The sequence below is a fragment of the Anastrepha obliqua genome, chromosome 2, assembly GCF_027943255.1.
Source record: "Anastrepha obliqua isolate idAnaObli1 chromosome 2, idAnaObli1_1.0, whole genome shotgun sequence".
Lineage (NCBI taxonomy): Eukaryota > Metazoa > Arthropoda > Insecta > Diptera > Tephritidae > Anastrepha > Anastrepha obliqua.
The window spans coordinates 43,589,023-43,609,599 of record NC_072893.1 but is presented as its reverse complement, the minus strand read 5'-3'; the positions used below and the strand labels follow the sequence as shown (position 1 = coordinate 43,609,599).

Sequence of the window (20,577 nt, the reverse complement as noted above, 5' to 3'; positions counted from 1 at the left end):
TTTATAATTTTTCGACTGGCTTAGTCTTTTTAAATAATAGCCCAAATAATTTTTTTTGTAATTTTCATTTTCGAAATTTTTTCGCAATTTTGACTTGCGGTTTTTTTGGTTTGCAGGTGGCGACGTGTATTACCATTTTTCCTTTTCACTCGCGTTTTTGGCACACTTTTAAGCAAAACAAATTTTTTTAGTATTTTCATTTGCGGCATTTTTGGTTTCGACTATTTCTGCTATTTTGGCAATTTGATGTTTTGTCTGCGATCACACACCCATTGAGAGAAAACTCAAAAAACAGGAAAGGTTTTATTGCCGTGAAAATCAGCACCCATTATAAGTTAAATCCTAAGACAACAACACATTTAATGCTAAGAAGAAATTTAATTAAGACTTTTTTGTATGTGTGTGTAGAGAAATTTAATTAAAAAGTTTTCGGCGCAACAATTTTAACTGGAAGTACAACTACAACGCACGACAAACGTATTGCATATGCACACATACATACATTCTTTATATTTGCTTGTGTGAGTAAATTTTAGGAGAGTTGGTTTAAAAAACAGCAATTTAGTGTAGCATAAACTGTGGCAGCTACATAAGAGTTTGGTTTTATTTCCATCTATGCATGTATGTGTGCAGTTATATTTGCGCAGGCATTTTTAACAGATTTTCTTTTTATAATAGCAGCTAAAATTGCAATTTCCATACCGTGCAAAAATAATAACACCTACGGCGTTTGTGAGCTTCGCAAACCAAAAATTAAACCATACAAAAACGTTGAATAAACAACCTAACTATTTTCTCTTTCACTTTCGCGCTAATATTTTGTTGATATTTTGCAATTCGCGCGTACTCCACGGCTCCAGTGGGTCTGGAGGCGACAGCCGTTCGTCCACAGGATGTTTGCGGCCTGGCGCTGAGGCACCGCGTGGGTGCGTTGACTTGCCGCTACCCTCATCGCCATCGTTAGATTGTTCAGGCGAAATTCTGTAGATGAAATAGAAAGGTGGAAAATTAAATGAATATTTTTTCTTACCACAAACTTTTTATTATCGCGACCTATTTTTGCGTTTGATACGTGCACTTTTTGCTCGCCGTGCTGCGTCGTCCTGCTGGTATTGACGCTTACGCAGGTGGAATTGTTTCATGGTTGCATGCACCTCTTCCGCTGTTGGGCAATCTTCGCTATCGTCTCGTTCATTGCCTGTTTCGGTTTCTACCTCAGGCTCCTGCTCGATGGTGAGTATGTGTTCTTCGGCCAGAGCAGCCTCGAAGTTGAATTCCTAAAATTTGTTAGGGCAATAATTATGGACGCTTTTTGTACAGGAATGAACGGTCGTAAGTCCTATACATTAAAGCAATGGCAAGATTTTATAAGACACGACTGAGATGATGTAGAGACATATTATTTCCGGACAATTTAATAACCATTTACATAATAAAAAAATTAAAAAAAGTGCTGACAATAAAATCAAAATAATCAAAAGTTTAAGTAATACAGGGTTTCATTGAAAAGTAATGAGCCTTATTTTTTTTAAGTAGTTTTATTAAACCTTTTGGCTTATACAGCTAATATTGTTCAAAATAGGACCCTTGAGCGTACACCGCTGGTAGCGGTCCTTTTAAACCATTTTTAAAACTCATCCGCCGGAATCGCGTTCAATTCGGCTGTCACAGTTTTTTGGATCGCCTCGATGGAGTCGAAACGCCTCCCCTTCAGCTTTCTTTTCAGGCGCGGGCACAAGAAGAAGTCCGGAAGGGACAGGTATGGGCTGGGTGGAGAAGCACCGGAACCCCCGGGGTATTGTCGTGATGAAGGGTCCAATTGTTGACGAGGTCGGGCAGAACCCGGGCGATGCGGTTTTTCAGCCGAAGGAGCACTTCTTTGAAAAATGCCGTGCTTACAGTGCTTCCTGCAGGTACAAACTGTTTAGCTTTATGCAAAATTTGCTCGAGTAACGTTGCTCTAACGATCGCTGCATTTTCGCCACTGCAAAATCCTAACACACTTTTAAAACAGCTTTCACGCGCGGAGCGATGTTGACTGCACCGCTGTTGCCAGCGAACTGGGACCGGTTTCTAGTGGAAGGTCCAACCATCATTTACCCCCACCAGCCGATTCGGTTGATCACTTGGCAGACGCTCCGCGTGGGAAGCCAGACAGTCAATAAAGAATATTATTTTACCGTTTTCAGGCGTTTGAGAGATGCTGTACGTCGCAAACGGCCGGAAATGTGGGTAACAATTCTTGGATTTTGCATGATTATAACGCGCCATCGCACCGAGCCCAAATTGTGCTGGATTATTTGACCAAACACCAAGTAATTACCATCGTGCAAGCACCGCATTCACCTGCTAAGGCCCCGTGCGTCTCCTTTTTCATTCGCAAGTTGAAGTTACCACTTTGTGGAAGGAGATTTCAGTCGATAGAGGAGATCAAAGAGAATGCGACGAAGGAGCTGAAGGCCATACCTTCGTCGGCCTACCGGAAGTGCATGGAGGACCGGGTTAAACGTTGGCACATGTGTGTGCTTTAGACGAGTAATATTTTGAAGGAGATTAAATAACTTTGCCTAAAATTTAGCTCTGTTTTGTTTTATGTAAAGATTCCCAGTAGGAGGTAGGATACGACTGTTTTTTCATATGGCCAATAAAGTGAGCCTATAAACTATTCCTAACTTCAAAGTGCCCTTTAAGTATTTGCGCTTTATCAAGCATTCGTTTCGAAGAAATTCCTCCACTTTACGTTATTTGTAAATTATTAGTAATTTGACACTTCACTTTTCTGAATTATTTTCTGTCAAATTATTCCTAATTTTAAAGTCCAAAATGAGTACACGAATCCCCCTTTTGAAGTGCTCTGTAAATTTCATTATTTTCTCAACTTTTTCTTTCAAGTAATTTTTCTCTTTTAAGTGCTTTTAAAGCTTTTGCGCATCCTGAAATATTAATTTTGAAACTTTACTAAAGTGCATTTTAAGTTTCGGGATCTCTCAACTTTTTGTTACTTTAAAGAATTTTAAATTTTCAAAATATTCGTTTTGAAAAATTTTTTTCAATTTTCTCAACTGTCTGACGGAGATAAATTTAAAAGTTCTGAAACTGCGACAATCCATCAAAAATCGTCTCACATATCGGCCTGAGAGTTCAACAAGTGGTTAGTTTTAGATGTTAGAATCGAATCACAGAATCTATTAAAATAAATCGCATTGGACAACCTCCAAAATATACTCACCGGCTCCTCTTCAGCCTGTGGTATGGTATGAGACCACACCGATGGTATCAGCTTATTCGGACTACCGCCAATGGACTCCTTTTTAATTTGAGCCTTCGACAGCGCGCTCTTCGTACGCCGCGAAAGTGATAATTTACCCAAAATTGGTCGACCGCCACCATCACTCTCCTCAGTATCGATCTCAGCGAGCATTTTCAGGAAATCTTGCAGCTTTTGTGGATCAACAATATCTTTTGGATCCTGGAATAGCGTAGACAAATTTGCGCCCAGTGGAGTGACCAAATCCTCAGTAGGAGCAGCCACTGCGGCTGCAGCCGCACTCGTTATTGCAGTTGTTGTAGTCGGAACTGTTGATGCAGTTGTAGTGCCCATGTTGTCCATTGCCTCTGTCATCTCCATCGTTACAATTGCTGTTGTGTCAGTTGCAGCTGACAACAGCAACGCATTAACGGTTGGCGTTGTTATTGGATGCATTCCCATTGTCTGCTCCACCAAATCCAAGGCTTGATTTGCCAACTGTTGCAATCCAACAAAATATTGTGGATCATGCATTTCTGGACGACGATCGGCAAGAAAGATTAAATCACGTAGGGGGTCTGGTGCAGGTGGCTGATTTTTCTGCTGCTGCTGCTGCTGTTCTGTTAGTTTACCGTCAGCGCCAGAGCCGGACAGAGAAGTGCGTAGCTCAATGGCTGCACTGGATGCTGGATCATTGGCGAATGATAGCATATCCATTGCGCTTGTCAGATCATTTTGCGGATTCAAGTTATAAGGATCTTTAAGCTTCTTTTTGGTTATCTTGATGGGACTGGAAATTGAGGCACGTCCCCACATCAAGCGACGCATTTGCTCACCCGTCATGCCGCGCTTTTTCAGTGCATTCAATGTTACGCGCCCAACGCGCTGGAACATCAAGAAAAGTTTATGTATTTGTGTAAAAGATAAAACTATCCGAAAATTAGTGCCTCTCACTTTCCAATTCGATACAGCGCCCTTGCGTTGCTTGGCTCTGGTCTTTGCCTTGCTTTTGATCACCATTACTCCACGCACTTCATAGCCAGAATCGTCAATCGGTCCCAATGGTATTGAATAGGCCTCGAGATAATTTTTAGCATCGGCTTGTGGCACCGCGCGTTCCAATGTCACTACGATTTTTGCCCACTGCAAAAACTCATTCAACTATAAAATTGATCCTGTTTGGGTAGCGACGATTGTTACCTGCTTCATCCACTCCTTTTCGGACCGTTCGATGACTTGGGCATAGGTGTTGCCCATCATGGCGATTAACATATTCAGCAAAAGTATGGGCACAAATATCATGAAGATTACAAACACCGTCTTTGACAAGTTCGGATATGTGGTATTGTTCAAATCGGGGTACTATTCATAAGAGAAAAATAGATGTATGCACCACTGATTGAATATCTTCGGTTCTTTTTCAAACTTTTATAATGTTTTTTTTGAATATTTAGATTAAAATATTCTTTCTAAAAATTGTATTTTATTTTATTAAATATATTCAAATACGTAGAAAAGATAAAATATAACTACTGCAACTTAAAAAAAAAAAAATTCGGAACAAAATCAGTTAACTCATAAATTATAAAAGAATTATTTCGGAAAGAAAATTCATTAATACCAACATAAATTATAAAAACAAGTATTTTTGAAAAAAAATAATTAATTCATTATTTATCAAAAAAAAAGGTTTGTAACAAAAATATATTAATAATATTAAAAATATTAAAAAAAAAAAATATAGTGATACATAAATTATGAAAATATCATTTTGGAAGAAAGTAATTATTTCAAAAATTACACAAAAAAAAATAGTATAGAAATAAGAAAAAAAACTTATTTTATAAAAAATCGAATTGATTCGTAAATTATAAAAAACAAAAAGATATTTTGTGAAAAAATACATTAATACAGAAATTAATATATAAAAAAATATTATTTTGAAAAAAAAACCCAATTGATATCTACAAAAATTATAAAAAAAATAATTTTAGAAGAAAACTAAGTAATTCTTCAATATCGTTATGTAAAAAAAAAATATATTAAATCATAAATTATAAAAATGTTATTTTGGACAGAAAGTTATTAGTATTTATTGCAAATGAAAGTACATAAGACATACAAAATTTGAAATTTACTTATTGTAATATTAAGAAAAATAAATATTTACAATAATTTAACGACAATGGCATGAGCGGTCTGTCGATTTATTTTTCGGTTTCCGGTTTTTAAAACCAGTTAAACTCTTTTATTAAGTAATCTCTGTATCTAGAGGCATATTTAATGAAACGCAAAAGTTTATCCCAATGATCGTTTTCCCCATTGAGAACCTCAATCAGCTGTGAATCATTTAAGATAAACTTTCCGAAAAATACTTTTCTGTATTCTCTTAATATTAGCAAATTTCAAATTTCTTATATATCTTACTAGTAGGTTTAATCTCGGTGAAACATGAAAATTAAAGAAAAACATTTTTCTAATAGCGGTCGCCCCTATCTGCCATTCGGAGTCGGCTTAAAACTGCAGGTCCTTCCATTTGTGGAACAACATCACGGCGCACATCACAAATAGGAGGAGGAGCTCGCCCAAACACCCAAAACGGGTGTACGCGCCAATTATATATATATATATATATATATATATATATATATTTAATCCTCCTTCTAAGCTTTCATGTAAGCTGTTTATGTAAAGAGCAAATAGTATTGGCGACAATAAGCATCCCTGTTTGACGCCTGAGTTTGTTTGAATCTGAAATTTCTGAGCCATTCCATACAATTATTTTTGTATCACTGTATATATTCTCTATGAACTTTTCATTAGTTTCGTTGCAAGACCAATATGGTGTAGCTTATATATCAAGGCGTTTCTTGAAACTCTATCAAAAGCCGCATTAAAGTCGACAAAATACGCGTAAGCTTTCTTCTTTTCTTCTTTTAAATGGACAATAGCGGCATAATTGAATATATTGTCGACTGTGGAGTAATTCTGAAGCCGGCTTGATGCTCGTTTGTTACTTGTTAAGATACTGTTCCTTTCAGTCCAAGAGGTTATTCATTCGTTAATTATGCCCATCATAACTTTAGCAATGCAGTTCATGAATGAAATTCCTCTGTAGTTTCCTACTAGGGCAGGATCTCCTGTTTTGAAGATAGGAAAAACTACGCTGGATCTAAAGCCCTAGTCTACTTTGCATTTTCCGTGAAGATTTGTGTAAGCACTTGCCATAGACGTAATGAAAGTATCGGGAGCATTTTTTAAGAACTCGTAAGGAATTCTATCAATCTTTTCCAAGACTTGGCGTATTGTAAATATTGGGCCATGGTAAACTTTCCAGGTCTAAAGCCACACTGATAAGGTCCAATCAGTTGGTTGATGGTGGGATATTCTTCTTCTTCTTGTAATTAGAAAGTTATTAATGTTGTACATAAATTATAAAAAAACAATTAATTTTGAAAAAACTATCAATTTTGTTGATATTTTTAAAATTTTGGGGAAGACAATTTTTTTGTCTCTTTGTTGGGAAAAACACCTCCGTTTTTTTTATATTTTTAAAAAGAGCTAAAATTATACAGCGATCCCTGAAAGATCCATTGTGGGACTCCCTTAACATTTCTAGTTATATTTAAATACGTACAGTGAATCAGTTAAACATGAGTTCAAACTACTGCTCGTAAATTGCCTCCATTTACACATCGATCAAATATAACTCGAAAGGTTGTAAGAATCCCAATATTATAATAGACGAAATTAAAGAAACTATCCACCTAAATTCTAAAATATGAAAAACAAACTTATAAAACAAAGACAAAGAATAAATATAAAAAATATATAAACAAATTATACGAAAATATAATAATTATTTTTCAAAATTTCTTAATTTAATTCTCATTATACTTAAGCCTATAAACAAAACAATTTAGATGAGTCCACTAAAATGTCCAAAATACTTGCATCGCTTGACATGGAATCACTCGTATGGATCTATTTGCAAAAGATATCTGAATTTGACAAATTTCCTCGAGGTGCTTTCATATACCTCCTTTTATACTCGAAGGATCACTTTTTAAACTGGGCCCAGTTTGATATATACACGACAATTTGAGAACACTGAAACAATGACACTTTGTTAAATAAAATAAATAATTTTTCTCAGCCCAATTCTTTGGGCGAGTTCAGCTATACTTTATACGCATTTGTTTAGGTACCCATCCGATTTTAGAGTGATTTCCTTAACCCTTCATTCATTATTTTCTTCATTTCTCTTTCGAACACATTCGAAGGTCGTCCATGTTTTATCAGACTTTTTTACGATATAACGAGAATAAAGCACTCGCGATCTCCTACTGGCTAATTCCATATTTTCTTTGCCCTGCGCCATCTTGACATAAGGGATGCCTCTTCCCTTTTTTTATTTTTCATGAAAACCAGATTTATCAAAAACTTACATTATAATCTCCCAACGTGGTTTGAAATAATGCCATCCATGTGCTTGGAAAAGTGTTAAACATAGTCGACTGAATCTGTGGATGTCCCTTGTAAAGAAAGTAGAAGGCCTGGGAAAACCCGCACAATACAATGCAGTATATAATGCCAAAAGTGAACATATCGCCCGTAATCATAGAGTAGATCATTGTGACGAAAGGACCAGTGAGGCGAATAGCTCTAAGGAGACAGTAAGAAAAAAATATTCAACAAACCTTTACGCTAGAAGATGGCTTCTTAGCCGCACTCACCCAGCAAAGAACATCAGTAAAAACCAACTGCCTGGCACAGCAAATATGAGTATAGCCTCCTCGGCATCCGTATCGCCCATCAGGCGACAAGGTATGCAGGCAAGTATTAGCAGATTGGAAACTAAAAATATAGCCTTAGCCGGAGCATGGGTCTGCAGAAATTTTAGGCAGGGAAGAAAGAAAATCTAAGTTTATTAAAGAGTTTATGAAGCTAAATTGCAAGTAGCCTACCAATTGCTTTAGAAATGCCGGCAAGCCTTGATTTTTAATTTCATCACCCTGCTGGAAGATAACGTAGCTCAGCACTCCCGTGATGGTACCAAACTCAGCACAATATCGCACTATTGTCTGCACATCGTAGTCATCGTCTGCACCCTCCTCAGCGAGCTCAACGGTCTTTGAGCCTTTTGTATTTCCATTCGTCGGCGCTTCTTCGTCTTCATCGTCATCCGCTACATGAGCTGGCCGCATGTAAACCGAGATTGAAAGGCAAACCAAATGTGTAACTAGAATGAGTAGACGTTTTAAGAATTGGTTCTGTGCAAATGTCTTCCACTTCTCCTCTAGCAAACGTTGTATTATGCCGCCATCTAACATATCCAAATGCTCTTCTTTGGTGCCATTCAGAATGATGAAGAGCGCCGAGTTCCAATCTGATGATAGTAAAAGGTTTAAAGGTGTTACGGACAAGAGTCCTAAAATAGCTCCGTCTACTTACTAGTACGTCCGTCCGGCAGCAAAGTATCCAAGGCATTGAGCGGATACCCAGAGCAGGTGATGTTGCTGTACCGCCAAAACTCACGCGCTGACAGCTCTAACATCTCGCGAAATACCTCAGCGCGCCCCAATTTGCAAGATAGCGTGAGTGGTGTTAGACCACCATGATTCGCGATGCCATTTTTAGCTGGCGTTTTTGGATGACGCAAAGCATAGCCGAACATATCCTACCAAAAATAAGCTTAAATAATTTCGAGGCACTACTCCGAGTAGTCACCGCCGCACTCACCAGCTTATCACACACTACTACCATATGCAGTATCATATTGCCAAAGGAATCCTGCGCATCCGGATCAGCGCCACAGTCCAACAACAAATTGTACACACTCTCGTTGGCACAGCAAGCCGCCCACGCTAGCGGATACTCACCCAAATATGCCAGTCCCTCATAATCTGTCGACTTGGCGGGATTGCGACGCTGTTGATCGCGTGGTAAAAAGAAACTACCCACGGCACGCTGATTTATATCTGCACCCGCCTCTATCAGATCGGCCACCAGCTCATTGTTGCTATAGGCAATAGCCAAATGTAGCGCGCTGGCACCCAAATATTCCTCACCTTCCATCACATCCTGTGCCAGATTGGGGAAGACACGTATCAGCACACGCGCCAGCTTCGTGTGTATCTTCGAATCACAAATGATGAGTACGTGTAGTAGACTTTCACCGAGTGCGCCACGAAATTGCATTTGCCAGCATGCCTTGTGGTCCTCCCACTTGCCGAGTGGATCGTGACGCGAGAGCGAAGCCTCAATCGGTATGGTTACCTCAGTGTGGTCGCGATATTTCCAACGTAGAAACTCAGCGCGATTGATCACCTGACCTTTGCCATCGTTGTACATGAAAATGCCAAACTGTTCGCGTATCAATTGTTCGACGGCGATTAAACCGCCGGTATTGAGTGCGTCAATAAGGTCGCCACCACGCTTGTAGTCCGCCAGTTTGTAGAGTAGACATTTGTTGGCCGTTGGTGAGGATTGCGAAATGACGGCGTCCAGTATGGCGCCTGGTTTCATTTCCTCTGGCTTCTTGCGCAAACATCTTTTCAGAAAGAATTTCATGCGATTTTTGTTTTTCCGAGTAGACTAAACTAAACGAAAACTGTGCCACCTCTGCGGGCAACTCACTTGATGTTATGTAAAAATGTTTAGTCAATAAAGCGAAGGAACTACTAAGCAGCTTAGCAACATTCGTAGTTATGGTAATTTTGTTAATTGCAAGTAAATACATTCACAACACCTGGAAAATTATAGAAAAAAGCAGTTCAACCTAAAATTCAAGTCGAAATTGACAACTTAACTCTAAGTCAAATCCTTGATCTCCTTGCGTTTTTTACTTAATTTTTAAGTTATTAAATAAAAATATTTTTTTTTATTCATTTTTCATTAAATTTTTTTCAAACTTTTTCTTCACTACTTAAATGTTTTCAGAATTTTTCTAAATTTATTGTTTCGAATTTTTTTGAAAAACTGTCATAGCATTCTGATATTTTCAAAAACAGTTTTTCAGGTTTTATAAATACAATCGGAGGTTTACCATGGCCTTCCGAGGGGCGACCGCTATTAGAAAAATCCATTTCTTAATTTTGGTGTATCACCGAGATCCGAACCTACGTTCTCTCTGTGAATTGCGAATGGTAGTCAAGCACCAACCCATTCGGCTACGGCGGCCGCCATACAATGTTTTAATACACAACAATGTTTTCTTCACTCCTCTTAAGTAAGATTAACATTTTATTGACAGAGTTGCCATACAGTTTTTTTATTTTTATTTCGCTCATAATATTTACAGATGTCAAAGGAACATTTATAATATTAGTTTGTGGAGAAAGAAATCCATTATTTTCTCGGTAGATGGGTGTAGTGATCGATATCTCCTAAAGTTTCGATCAAACAATTCAAATTTTGTGCTCGTTGTCAAGTAGACTTTTCACACCAAAAACATTCGGTTACTCTATTTTGTTTGATCCCTTCAATTGTGAGTTACAGGGTGTTAATAATGGAAGTGAACAAAGAGAAAATTTGGCGTATTTTACAGTGTTTCTTTGATAAAGGGGCAAATGCAAGCCAGGTCGCTTAAATTGTGAATGGTTTTTATGGCGCCGATACTGCGATAGTTAATTACGTGCAATTTTGGTTTACTCGATTCCGTTCAGGCTTATTCGGTGTTAAAAAAAATGTCGATAATGTTGATAAAATCACAGAAATTAACGAATTTGACTGGGATGTTGGTAGCCGTAGCATCGCCCAGGAGCTAAAAATCGACCATAGAACCGTTTACGCAAAAAAAAGGATTTATTTTTCTCCAAATTAATATTTTATTCAGTTCGCTTAAACAACCTTTTAACCGGGATTATTGGATTAGTTGTCATTCCCTTCTTCATTTTTCATGTGATTTTTTTGCAATAAATCAATCAAATAAAAATTAGTTTAAAAGTCTTTTGCAGCCGCATATGTACATAAATATTGCACGGAAAAGGCAAGCATATCTTTTTTTATACTTGCAAATAAAATCTAATGAATTTTGAAAATTTAATATTGCAAAGATCATCACTCGTCAAAAATTTAAAATTACCAAAATTACTTCATTGCCCACTTTCTATGTGTACTTCCTGCTACTGCCCTAATTTTGTGATCGCTCACAAATTTTTAATTTTTTTTCGCATTCAATTGTGTGAATAAAATGCGAAGCGTTGCCAGGGAAAGATAGAGGATTCAATTGCGCAAAACAAAAAATACGCAGCCACACAAACTTACAATGCCACGTTGCTTTTTGGTTTTTGGCGCGGCCAGATGCGCCAATGCGTTCAATGGTGCATAAATCAACAGAATCCACCGGCTTTGCCGCGAATTGGCTTTTTCATAATTTTTTTCATTTTCAGATTGCAAATATGCATGAACATACAGACATACAACGTAAGAGTACGTGCTAAAATAAATGTAATTTCGAAAACAACAAAAATTCGTTTGCATCGTCAATTCTATATTAAATACTAAATCATTTTTAGAAACTATTTTTGAACATGGAAAATTGTGTTGGCATGAGCTTCCAATAGATTTCAATTGTTTTCACTTTTCTCTACCTTTTTTCACATTTTAATAACAAGTAACGAGTTTTGGTGAAATTTATATTGCAAGAATGAATTCTGACATAGGAAACAAGAAAAAGTGATTGGCAATTTTAAATTTTTCATGTCTGTACAAAGGAGTTAGTCACAAGTGTAACTATTTTTAGGCAAATTTCAGAAATATTAAATTTATTTGAAACACTTGTAGCAAATAAGTTCCGAAAAAAGTGACGATAAAGGGCAATTTCTGAGTGTCTAAAGTTTCAGAGTGTCTATGCTTCTACTGATAGAAATGTAACAGTTTCGGTTATTCGACTGAACTAAAATTATTTAAAATTCTTGCTGACATTTTATGTGGCATTTTTTAAATTACTTTGTAATGGAATAAATTTGGTTTATTAAATATCAAATTTTATTGTTTGGCGTCTTCGATTCGCTGTTTCTCTGCTCGCCATCTCTGGGCTCTGCTCACTTCATGAAAAATTTGTATGTGATAGCAACAACAAACTTATCAGGTAAGTTTTGTCTCCAGCGAATATGGTGGTACTTCATAAAACAGGTACAAGAGAGTCTCATTAGGCCGCGTTCATACAGAGAAGTCGCCCTGCTTGTTGTTGTTGCTGCAACTTCTTTCGAATTCTTTCCCTTCTATTGTTCAGCTTTCGCTGTGCAGTCTACAACAACATTGAAAGGGTGTTGAGCACAAGCATCACAAGTAACGATTTGAAGCAGCAAATGTTTCCCTATGTGAACGCGGTCTTACTAATACGCATAAAGTGCTCCCAGGCAAATATAATTTTTGTCAGCTCTTTTACAGTGCTGCCAACATATGTTCATTTCTACCAGTTGCCTCATCTATTCGCCACTTGCTAACTCTTGGCCTATAGTTACAAAGAGTGGACGAATACCCCGTTCTAAGTCGTAGAAACTATTTCGTTTTGCTTTTACTGGGCCATAGTGCACTGAGGGAGTGCAGTGGATGTAATTGGTGGCGGACCGCGAGCAAGCACTTCAGGTGCTTCCTTCCATATCCCCAGTCCATAATGGGGATTAGAGTCACTCCGAGTAGGTACACGAGTTTTGTTCTTGCCGGAGCGGCACACATTAGCCCAAGAGATGTTCTCGCATTTCATCGTCCAGCTCGCAAAAACGCCAGATGCTTGGAAATGATACCGAAGACTACAATATCACTCCATGTAGATGGTAGGAGTTCGTGGGTTCAGGAGCCTAATTGATGCTTGCAAGAATGACACTTGCCTGGCTCTGTCTTGGACTTTCGATTCTGTGTCTTAGAAATTTGGCGTTAGTAATTTAAGAATAGCGGCTGCCATAGGCGATTGAGTTGGACTACTATCCGGAAACGAGTAGGCTCGAATCTCCTTGCATGAAATATAAAATACAAAAGAAAGTTTTATCGGCTTGAATAAAGCGCACCAGTCGTTTCTTTCTCGTGATAGCCGAAACCGGTTACATACACCAAGTGAACCGCATGTATTTCTCTAGCTGATCTTGCCAACTTAGAGGAGGCTTTCCTCTTCCTCTGCTACCACCAGTTGGTAGCACATCGAATATTTTCAGAGCCGGTGCGTTTGTATCAAACCGGACGACTTGACCCAGCCCACGTAGTCGCTGGATCCATGCGCTATGTCTATGTCGTCATTAACCTCATACATCTCATAGTTCCATCGCCTACGATGTTCGCCGTCACCAACGTGCAAAGGACCAAAAATCTTGCGCAGAATCTTTCTCTCAAACGCTCATATTGGTTTTGTTAAGTGTTAGTTTTGAGTGTAGAGTGTTAATTTTGTTTTGTTCATATCGAGAGGAACCCAATTGCCTACTCAGTCCACAGTAGCAGTTGTTGGCAAAAGATATTCTACGTAGAGCATATAGAAGCACGAGCTGTTAAAACATAAAATGGAATCTTCGAACGCGTATAAGAGGCATATTTTGTATTTGTTTTATAAAAGTGGTAAAATGCAACAACTTCTGCTGCAGAAATACACTGTTCACGGAGAGGATACCGTGAGTGTAAGGATTGCGCAAAAGTGGTTTTCAAAATTCCGAAGTGATAACTGCGACGTGGAAGATGCCCCGCGCGCTGGTCGTCCTGAAGTCTTTACCTCCGACGCCTTGCTCGAACTCGTGGAAGCTGAGCCAGATTTGACAGTCGATGTGATAGCTCAAAGGTTAAACTCATCGCATGGAACAGTTCACAGGCACTTGATTCAGTTGGGAAAGGTTTCAAAGCTGGGAAAATGGGTTCCACATAGACTTTCCGTCGCCAACCTTCAGCAGAGAGTGAACAGTGAATGTGTGTTCTCAGCTGCTGCAACGGCTTAAAAATGAAAGTTTTTTGATCCGTATCGTTACTGATGATGAAAAATGGGTGCTTTACAATAATCCTGTTTGCAAACGCCAATGGTTAGATAAAGATGAAACACCAGAACCGACCCCTAGAGATGGCCTTCACCCCAAGAAGATTTCCCTGTCTATTTGGTGGGATATATATCGAAGCGTATTTTGTCTCCAAGGACAAAACATTTTTTGAGCTGAAAATTAAAAATTTGCCTAAACCTTGGGAAGAGATTGTAAATAATGAAGGAAAATATATTATTGATTGATTGAAAATGCAAAACTAACAGGGCTGTTTTTAAGGCATAATCGGTAAATAAGTAAATAAATAAATAATTAAAATAAATACAATGCCTTCCCGGTAGCTGCAACAAAACCAGAATACAATATTTCATACTTTAAAATGGTACCCAAATGTGCTCTTACAATATGAACTTATTTATGTTTGCCAATATATATATGTGTATATATTATATATATGTATATTTTCCCACTATTAAAGTCATATGCCATTCTTGAGGAAAATGTGCACAATTCCAAATATTAAATTTTGCCTCAAATTTAATCCGTTCTAAAAACACGTACGTCGTTGCACTCACCTACTTAACTCTCCTCCTTACGAGGCCAATTTTACTTTCCTCCTAGAAAATATTGATAATTTATTTAATGATAGTAACACTAAAATCTCGGCAATTTATGCAAGCACTCTCGAAATCCTATCTTTGGGTATATTAGAGTTGAACTCAAAATCATATCTTTTGTATGCCCCAAATATGTTGCACTATAAATGAAGTTGCATATGTGGAGTATAGTGACAGTGCCGGCAGTTGAGCAGGTGCTTTCACCAGGTAGGTTAGTTGGTTGCCCACTTGGATGCAAAATTTCTTAGTGGCTGAAGTTGTGGGGTTGGATGGGGCTGGATTGGAGGAGTCCATTGTTTCCGTTCCCGTTTTTATGGCACTTTACGATGTGCCTGCAAATGAGGTAGTCACGTGCAAGTGAAATGTCGGTGAATCTGTAAGTATAGTAAACGCATATGTAATAATCTCACTGTACTATGTACATATATGTATGTATGTATGTGTTGTGCGTATGTGTGAACACCACTCGCTTAGTCGCACATTCACTAAGGTATCCGAAGTTTGGCAAGTAACCGTAGCACGTTGCATAGAAATAATTTGTGTACATGCCACTCTAGAAAACCACTTACCTGAATATGTTTGTATGTATGTGTGGGTGTCTGCTTTAAATGTTTTTTACATCCTGAAGTGGTAAAATTGATTTTAGTTAAGGCGAGGGTTAAAAAGTTTCGTGTGGGATATGAAGGCGAGAAAATGGTTAAGATTTGACGCGACCGCTTGGCGAAAGGATTTAAGGATGGCGAAAAGAGTTTAGAGGCGAAAATAGTTTGGCGGTGAAAATGACGCTGCTACCTGCTATGCTTGTGTATGTAATCCAAAACGAAGTTAGAATGATTGTGAAGTAGATGTTTACTCATATAGCGCAGTTTTTATACCCGCGCACTTGTGCACAAGGGTATTATAATTTTGTTCACATAACGGTTGTATGTAACAGCATAAAGCAATCGAGATAGATATATAGTCGGATTCAGGCAGATAGTTGACGACATCTTCTTGGCTTGTAGCCGAATCAACTGAATTATATGTATATCCTCAATTTGCGTGTAATTTGTTCTTGAATTTTGAAATGTGAGTTGTTTAGAGAATATGTCTCCATATTGGTCATTTTGCAACTCGACACGCATATTCTTGCTTAAGTGTAATACCTTGACATGTTCTCACAAATTGGAGGACTTTAAACATGCATTAAGTTCATCAGCTGGCGTTGATCGTGGAATCGCTGGCAATGTTTGACGAAAATCTCCTGCTAATAAAATCATTGCACCACCAAATAACTTATGATTGCTCCGTAGATCTTGTAAAATATGTTTGTCTTTTGTTATTCTTAAAATATGTTTGGATTTGTTCAGCTCTGCATGATTATTCTTAGAATTTACTTAACTATTTTTATTTATTATTTGTGAATGAAATCATTCCTTAACTCGTTCTGAAACTAAAACAAAAGAAAAAATATTGTGAGGCCAATCAAATCTATAGCTCTCACATTTTTTGAATTTTCAATTTGGTCGGGTTCACGATATTATCAGTTTTGTGTGAACGCACTAGATTCTCCAACACGGTCGCACAATATTTGTATGAAAAAGGAAAGAGCTGTTTTAGGGTTTTCGCCGGAAGTTATTCGAATTTTTCTCGCCGTAAAAACCATCCCTGAACTTCAAGGAACATTCTAAAAAAAGAATTGTTAAGACTGGTTCATGCGTTGTTAAGTTATGCGCTTACCAACCCATTTTGCGATTAATTTTTCCAATATAGTTATATTGGGGGGAAAAGTCCATTTGGTAATAAAATCTCGGAAATCATTGAAGTTGGCTGGCATGTTGGAGCCTGGCGTAGCATCGCCCAGGAGCTAAAGATAGACCATAAAACAGTTTTCAGCCATTTGCGTAAAACTTTTACGCAAAAATATTCGATTTTTCACCCTAACTAATATATACCAAAACGGGACCGCTGTAGTCAAATGGGTGGGTGGGTGACAACCCTCCGGGAAAGCGTAGATTTGAATCTTCGTGCTTGAACATCAAAAAATAGAAATAACTTTTTGGCAATGACAAGCTTCCGAGTGTATTTCCGCCTTGAAAAAGCTCCGCATAGAAACCATTTGCTTCTCGGAGTCGGTTTAAGACTGTAGGTCCCTCCAAAAGAAGGAGCTCGACCAAAAACCTATCGGAAGCGTACACGCCAATTATTTATTTATTTATTTTTAATATATCTAAAGTGCTCAGAATGATGGGAAGAGCGAATTTGGTCAGGCCTATCTGTCCGCCTGTCCATCCGTACGCACGAGAACTCCAGCAAAAATTAATAATTAATTAGATTTTACTAAAATGTGCGCGGGTATATAAAATTCTTTTTGGATCTAATTTAGCTATTATTTACTTGTTATTAGTTTTAGTGGCAATTCTTTTTCACTTTTCAAACGTTCTTACAATGCAAATTTTGTTTTTCATTTGTCTGTTTGTAAAAAACACTAAGCTAATTAATACCAAATATTATCTGATAGCTTTCAAAGTTTAACATCAACTCGCGAACTGAAAGTACGAAAGTTTCACCTTTAAAGTAATTTCAAAAGAATCACAGTGAACCTCCTTTCTTTTGGATTCCGCTTTGTTTGCCTTAGCGATTTTGACCGAATTTATTGAAATGAAAGGGTCATTTCTTCTTTCTGGTGCAAGTGAATGTTAATTTAAAATGGCAAGGGAAGTCAAGTCGTTATCCGCATAAATTCTCCAACGCAGATGGGACTTTCCAATTGCCTTGCCATCACCTCTGGAACGTTTTTAATCGAATGTTTGCAGTATTGAGTTATTTGTGCTCACTCGTTCGACTAGCGCACAAAGGCCAATAAGTCTTTGCAGAAACTTTCCGATGCTGTTGTCACTGTCAATGTTGCCGCACTGTACTCAATACAACTGAACTTGTCTATAGAGAGACTTACTTAGTGTGGCTATTGTTTGATAATTATTGATCATTTTGAAGGCAATCTCATAATTCAGCGATTAAAGAAGACTGAAGATTGGTAAAAAACGTGGTGAGCTCAATTTCACAAGCCTCTCAACTAGCCTCAAAGTTTTGTACCGTGAGGAAAATTTGGTCAGTTGTTGGCAGTAGAGAATAGGGTTGAGTTTTTGGTACATTGGAAATAGTTCATAGTAGATGATTTACTTCCAATCTCAGTAAATAAACATCAAAACATTTTTGAAAATGAAAATTGAAATTAGAAAAAGGCGAGCCAAGAAGCACCGAGAGATTTGGTAACTCCTAAATCCCTAAGGCGAAAAAGCCCATTGTAGTCGAAGTTATGGAAAATAAAAGGGTTGATAGGCAAAGAGAGAGATGAGAAGTGACAGAGAGATATATATAAAATAGAATAGAAGCAGCGACTAACATAGCTAATCCTGTTAGAATTTTCCAGATTCTTTGACATATCTGAAAATATCTTCCAGTTTGAAAGGATAAATTTTAGTCATTCGCATGACATTGGAACTCAAAATTCGTAGTCTAGAACAAGAGAAAGGCAGAAACTTACAGAGAACACTTACAGGGAAAATACTCAAGGCTATCCGGCTTTTCAAAGCAAGATAAGCAAATCGGGTTCTCAATGTTGTGTCCTATAATAATACCGACCATTCAACGAACGTATTTTCTTGCAAATTTTAGAAGAAAGTTCGTTGTTGTTGCATATATAATCATTGAACAAATGTATGATGCCTTTAGTACTGATTACGATTACTGGGGTAACCGTTAATCCGAAGTTGGTTAATTCATGGGCAATTTTATTTCTTCGAACACCGTGATGCCCTGGAGCCCATATAAGTACAAGATTATTCAGTGTTGCAACATAATTAAACTTCTTCTTACACTTTTGAACAAACTTTCAGGTTTGTTTTGTGTTTCTTTGAATGCACTCTGGACTACTCCATTGCTATCCATTTGACATCTAAATTGCTTTCCAGATGTAACTATGGGTATAAGATCGTATTTGGCTGCCAAAAACAATGGATACTGCTCAGATAATATCTTAAAGATATCTCTGTGTACCGAAGTTCCGTCTTTGTGCCAGAAACTATATTTATGGAGTCTACACATTGCTTCCTACTGCATCTTAAGATCCAAAGGGAACAAATTAAGCATAGCATTTAGGGCATCACCGGAGGTTGTACTCATGGCACCCGTAATGCATAAACATACACTTCTTTGCAGCCTGTATAGTTCCCGGATTGTGGACTTAACCATGCTCCGTCGCCACCAGACCACAGAGGCGTAAGTGCTGATTGGTCTGATAAGTGCTGTGTATATCCATAAGACTACAGCAGGTTTCAGACCCCACGTTTTACCAAAGACTCTACAGAATAAAGGTTCATAGTACCATCTGGTCTGCCTGATATTCTTGCATGTTACACAAATTTCATCGCCTGTTATTGTTATATAAATGATTCGAAATATTTTTTTAATTAATCTTTAATTTCTTTGAGATAAAATAAATGCTCAGATGTCGGGCCAACTAGACAGTTTTTTCGATTTTATCAACACTTTCAGCTTACGAGTGCTTGGAACTCAAAGTGTAACCAATTTCAGGCCGCTCGCGCAGCTGATGCACGGGCATCAGTAATGGATTTCAAACGTAATGGTGTGATTGCATAATATTTCGCTGGAAAATCACACCCAGCGATAGTTCGTGAGCTTGAGCACCTTAAAGTAAATAAAGTTTTTGTTTATCGCACAACTACTCGTTACAAAGCTACTGGAAGCATCGTGAAACGTTATGGAGGCGGTCTTACAAAGACTGCAACGTAACGTGAAATGGTTCAAAAAATGAAAAGCAACATGAGCGAAATCCCCGACGAAGTGCCAAACAAATGGCGAAAGAAATTAAAATATCTGGCCGTAGCATCCGCCACATATTGAAAAATGATCTCAAAGTCAAGCCTTACAAGATCCAAAAGGCGCATGATCTCACATCAAAGCAGCAACAAGTCAGACTTGTGAGAGCGAAGGAGTTTCTTCGCTTGGCCAAAAGCGCTCAATTTCCGAACATTGAGTTATCTGACAGGAAAATTTTTCAAACTGAGCAATTCGTAAACTCCCAAAACGATAGGGTTTATTTGACGGACCGTTCATAGGAAAATTGGAGTCATCGATTGACCACCAGGACGCATCACCAGCCACAGCTAAAGGTTTGGGCCGCTGTAAGCGTAGATGGGCGCTCTCCAATCGTTTTTATCGAGCCTGACGCCAGTGTAAATGCGAAATACTATCGGGAAGGAGGTTGCTTTGTGGCCGTGGGCAGACCATGGACGTTTCAGCAGGACTCGGCACTTTCTCACAAAGCTCGAGTGACCCAAGAATGGCTAAAAAACAACGTTCCGAACTTCATTACGTTCACAGAATGGCTCTGAAATTCGCCAGACACGAATCCGATGGATTATTCTCTTTAGGCCATTTTGGAGAGCAAGGTCCGAACTAAAAGATTCACTAGTCTCATGACGGTGAAAAAAGTCATTATTCGGGAGTGGGCCAAAATACCTGAAAGTCACATTCAGACAGCTTGCGATTCGCTTCTGGACCCTCTCAAGGCCTTAGTCAAGGCAAAAGGTGGGCATATCGAGCAAAAGTAAATTCATTCTTAATTTTGTATTATTTTCACATATTTTTCAATTTGAATTGAATAAAAGTAATTTTCCAAACTAAATTTATGGTTGTTGTTGTAGCAGGATAAACATTCCCCATACAGATATGGGGAATGCTGCTTGAGTGA

The 20,577-nt window shown here is 38.0% G+C and overlaps 1 protein-coding gene across 1 annotated transcript; it reads right to left on the bottom strand.

Annotated features, from left to right (window-relative positions):
- Positions 1-501: 501 nt before the first annotated feature.
- Positions 502-9,820, bottom strand: LOC129238492 (uncharacterized). Its single transcript, XM_054873523.1, has 11 exons — positions 8,990-9,820; positions 8,702-8,927; positions 8,215-8,636; positions 7,984-8,135; positions 7,696-7,912; positions 4,448-4,609; positions 4,202-4,390; positions 3,680-4,132; positions 3,230-3,613; positions 1,054-1,277; positions 502-981 (listed from the first exon to the last, which is right to left on the bottom strand). Exons 1-11 carry the CDS (start codon positions 9,818-9,820, stop codon positions 801-803), a joined length of 3,441 nt encoding a protein of 1,146 aa, XP_054729498.1. The 3' UTR covers positions 502-800.
- Between the last annotated feature and the right edge of the window lie 10,757 nt (positions 9,821-20,577).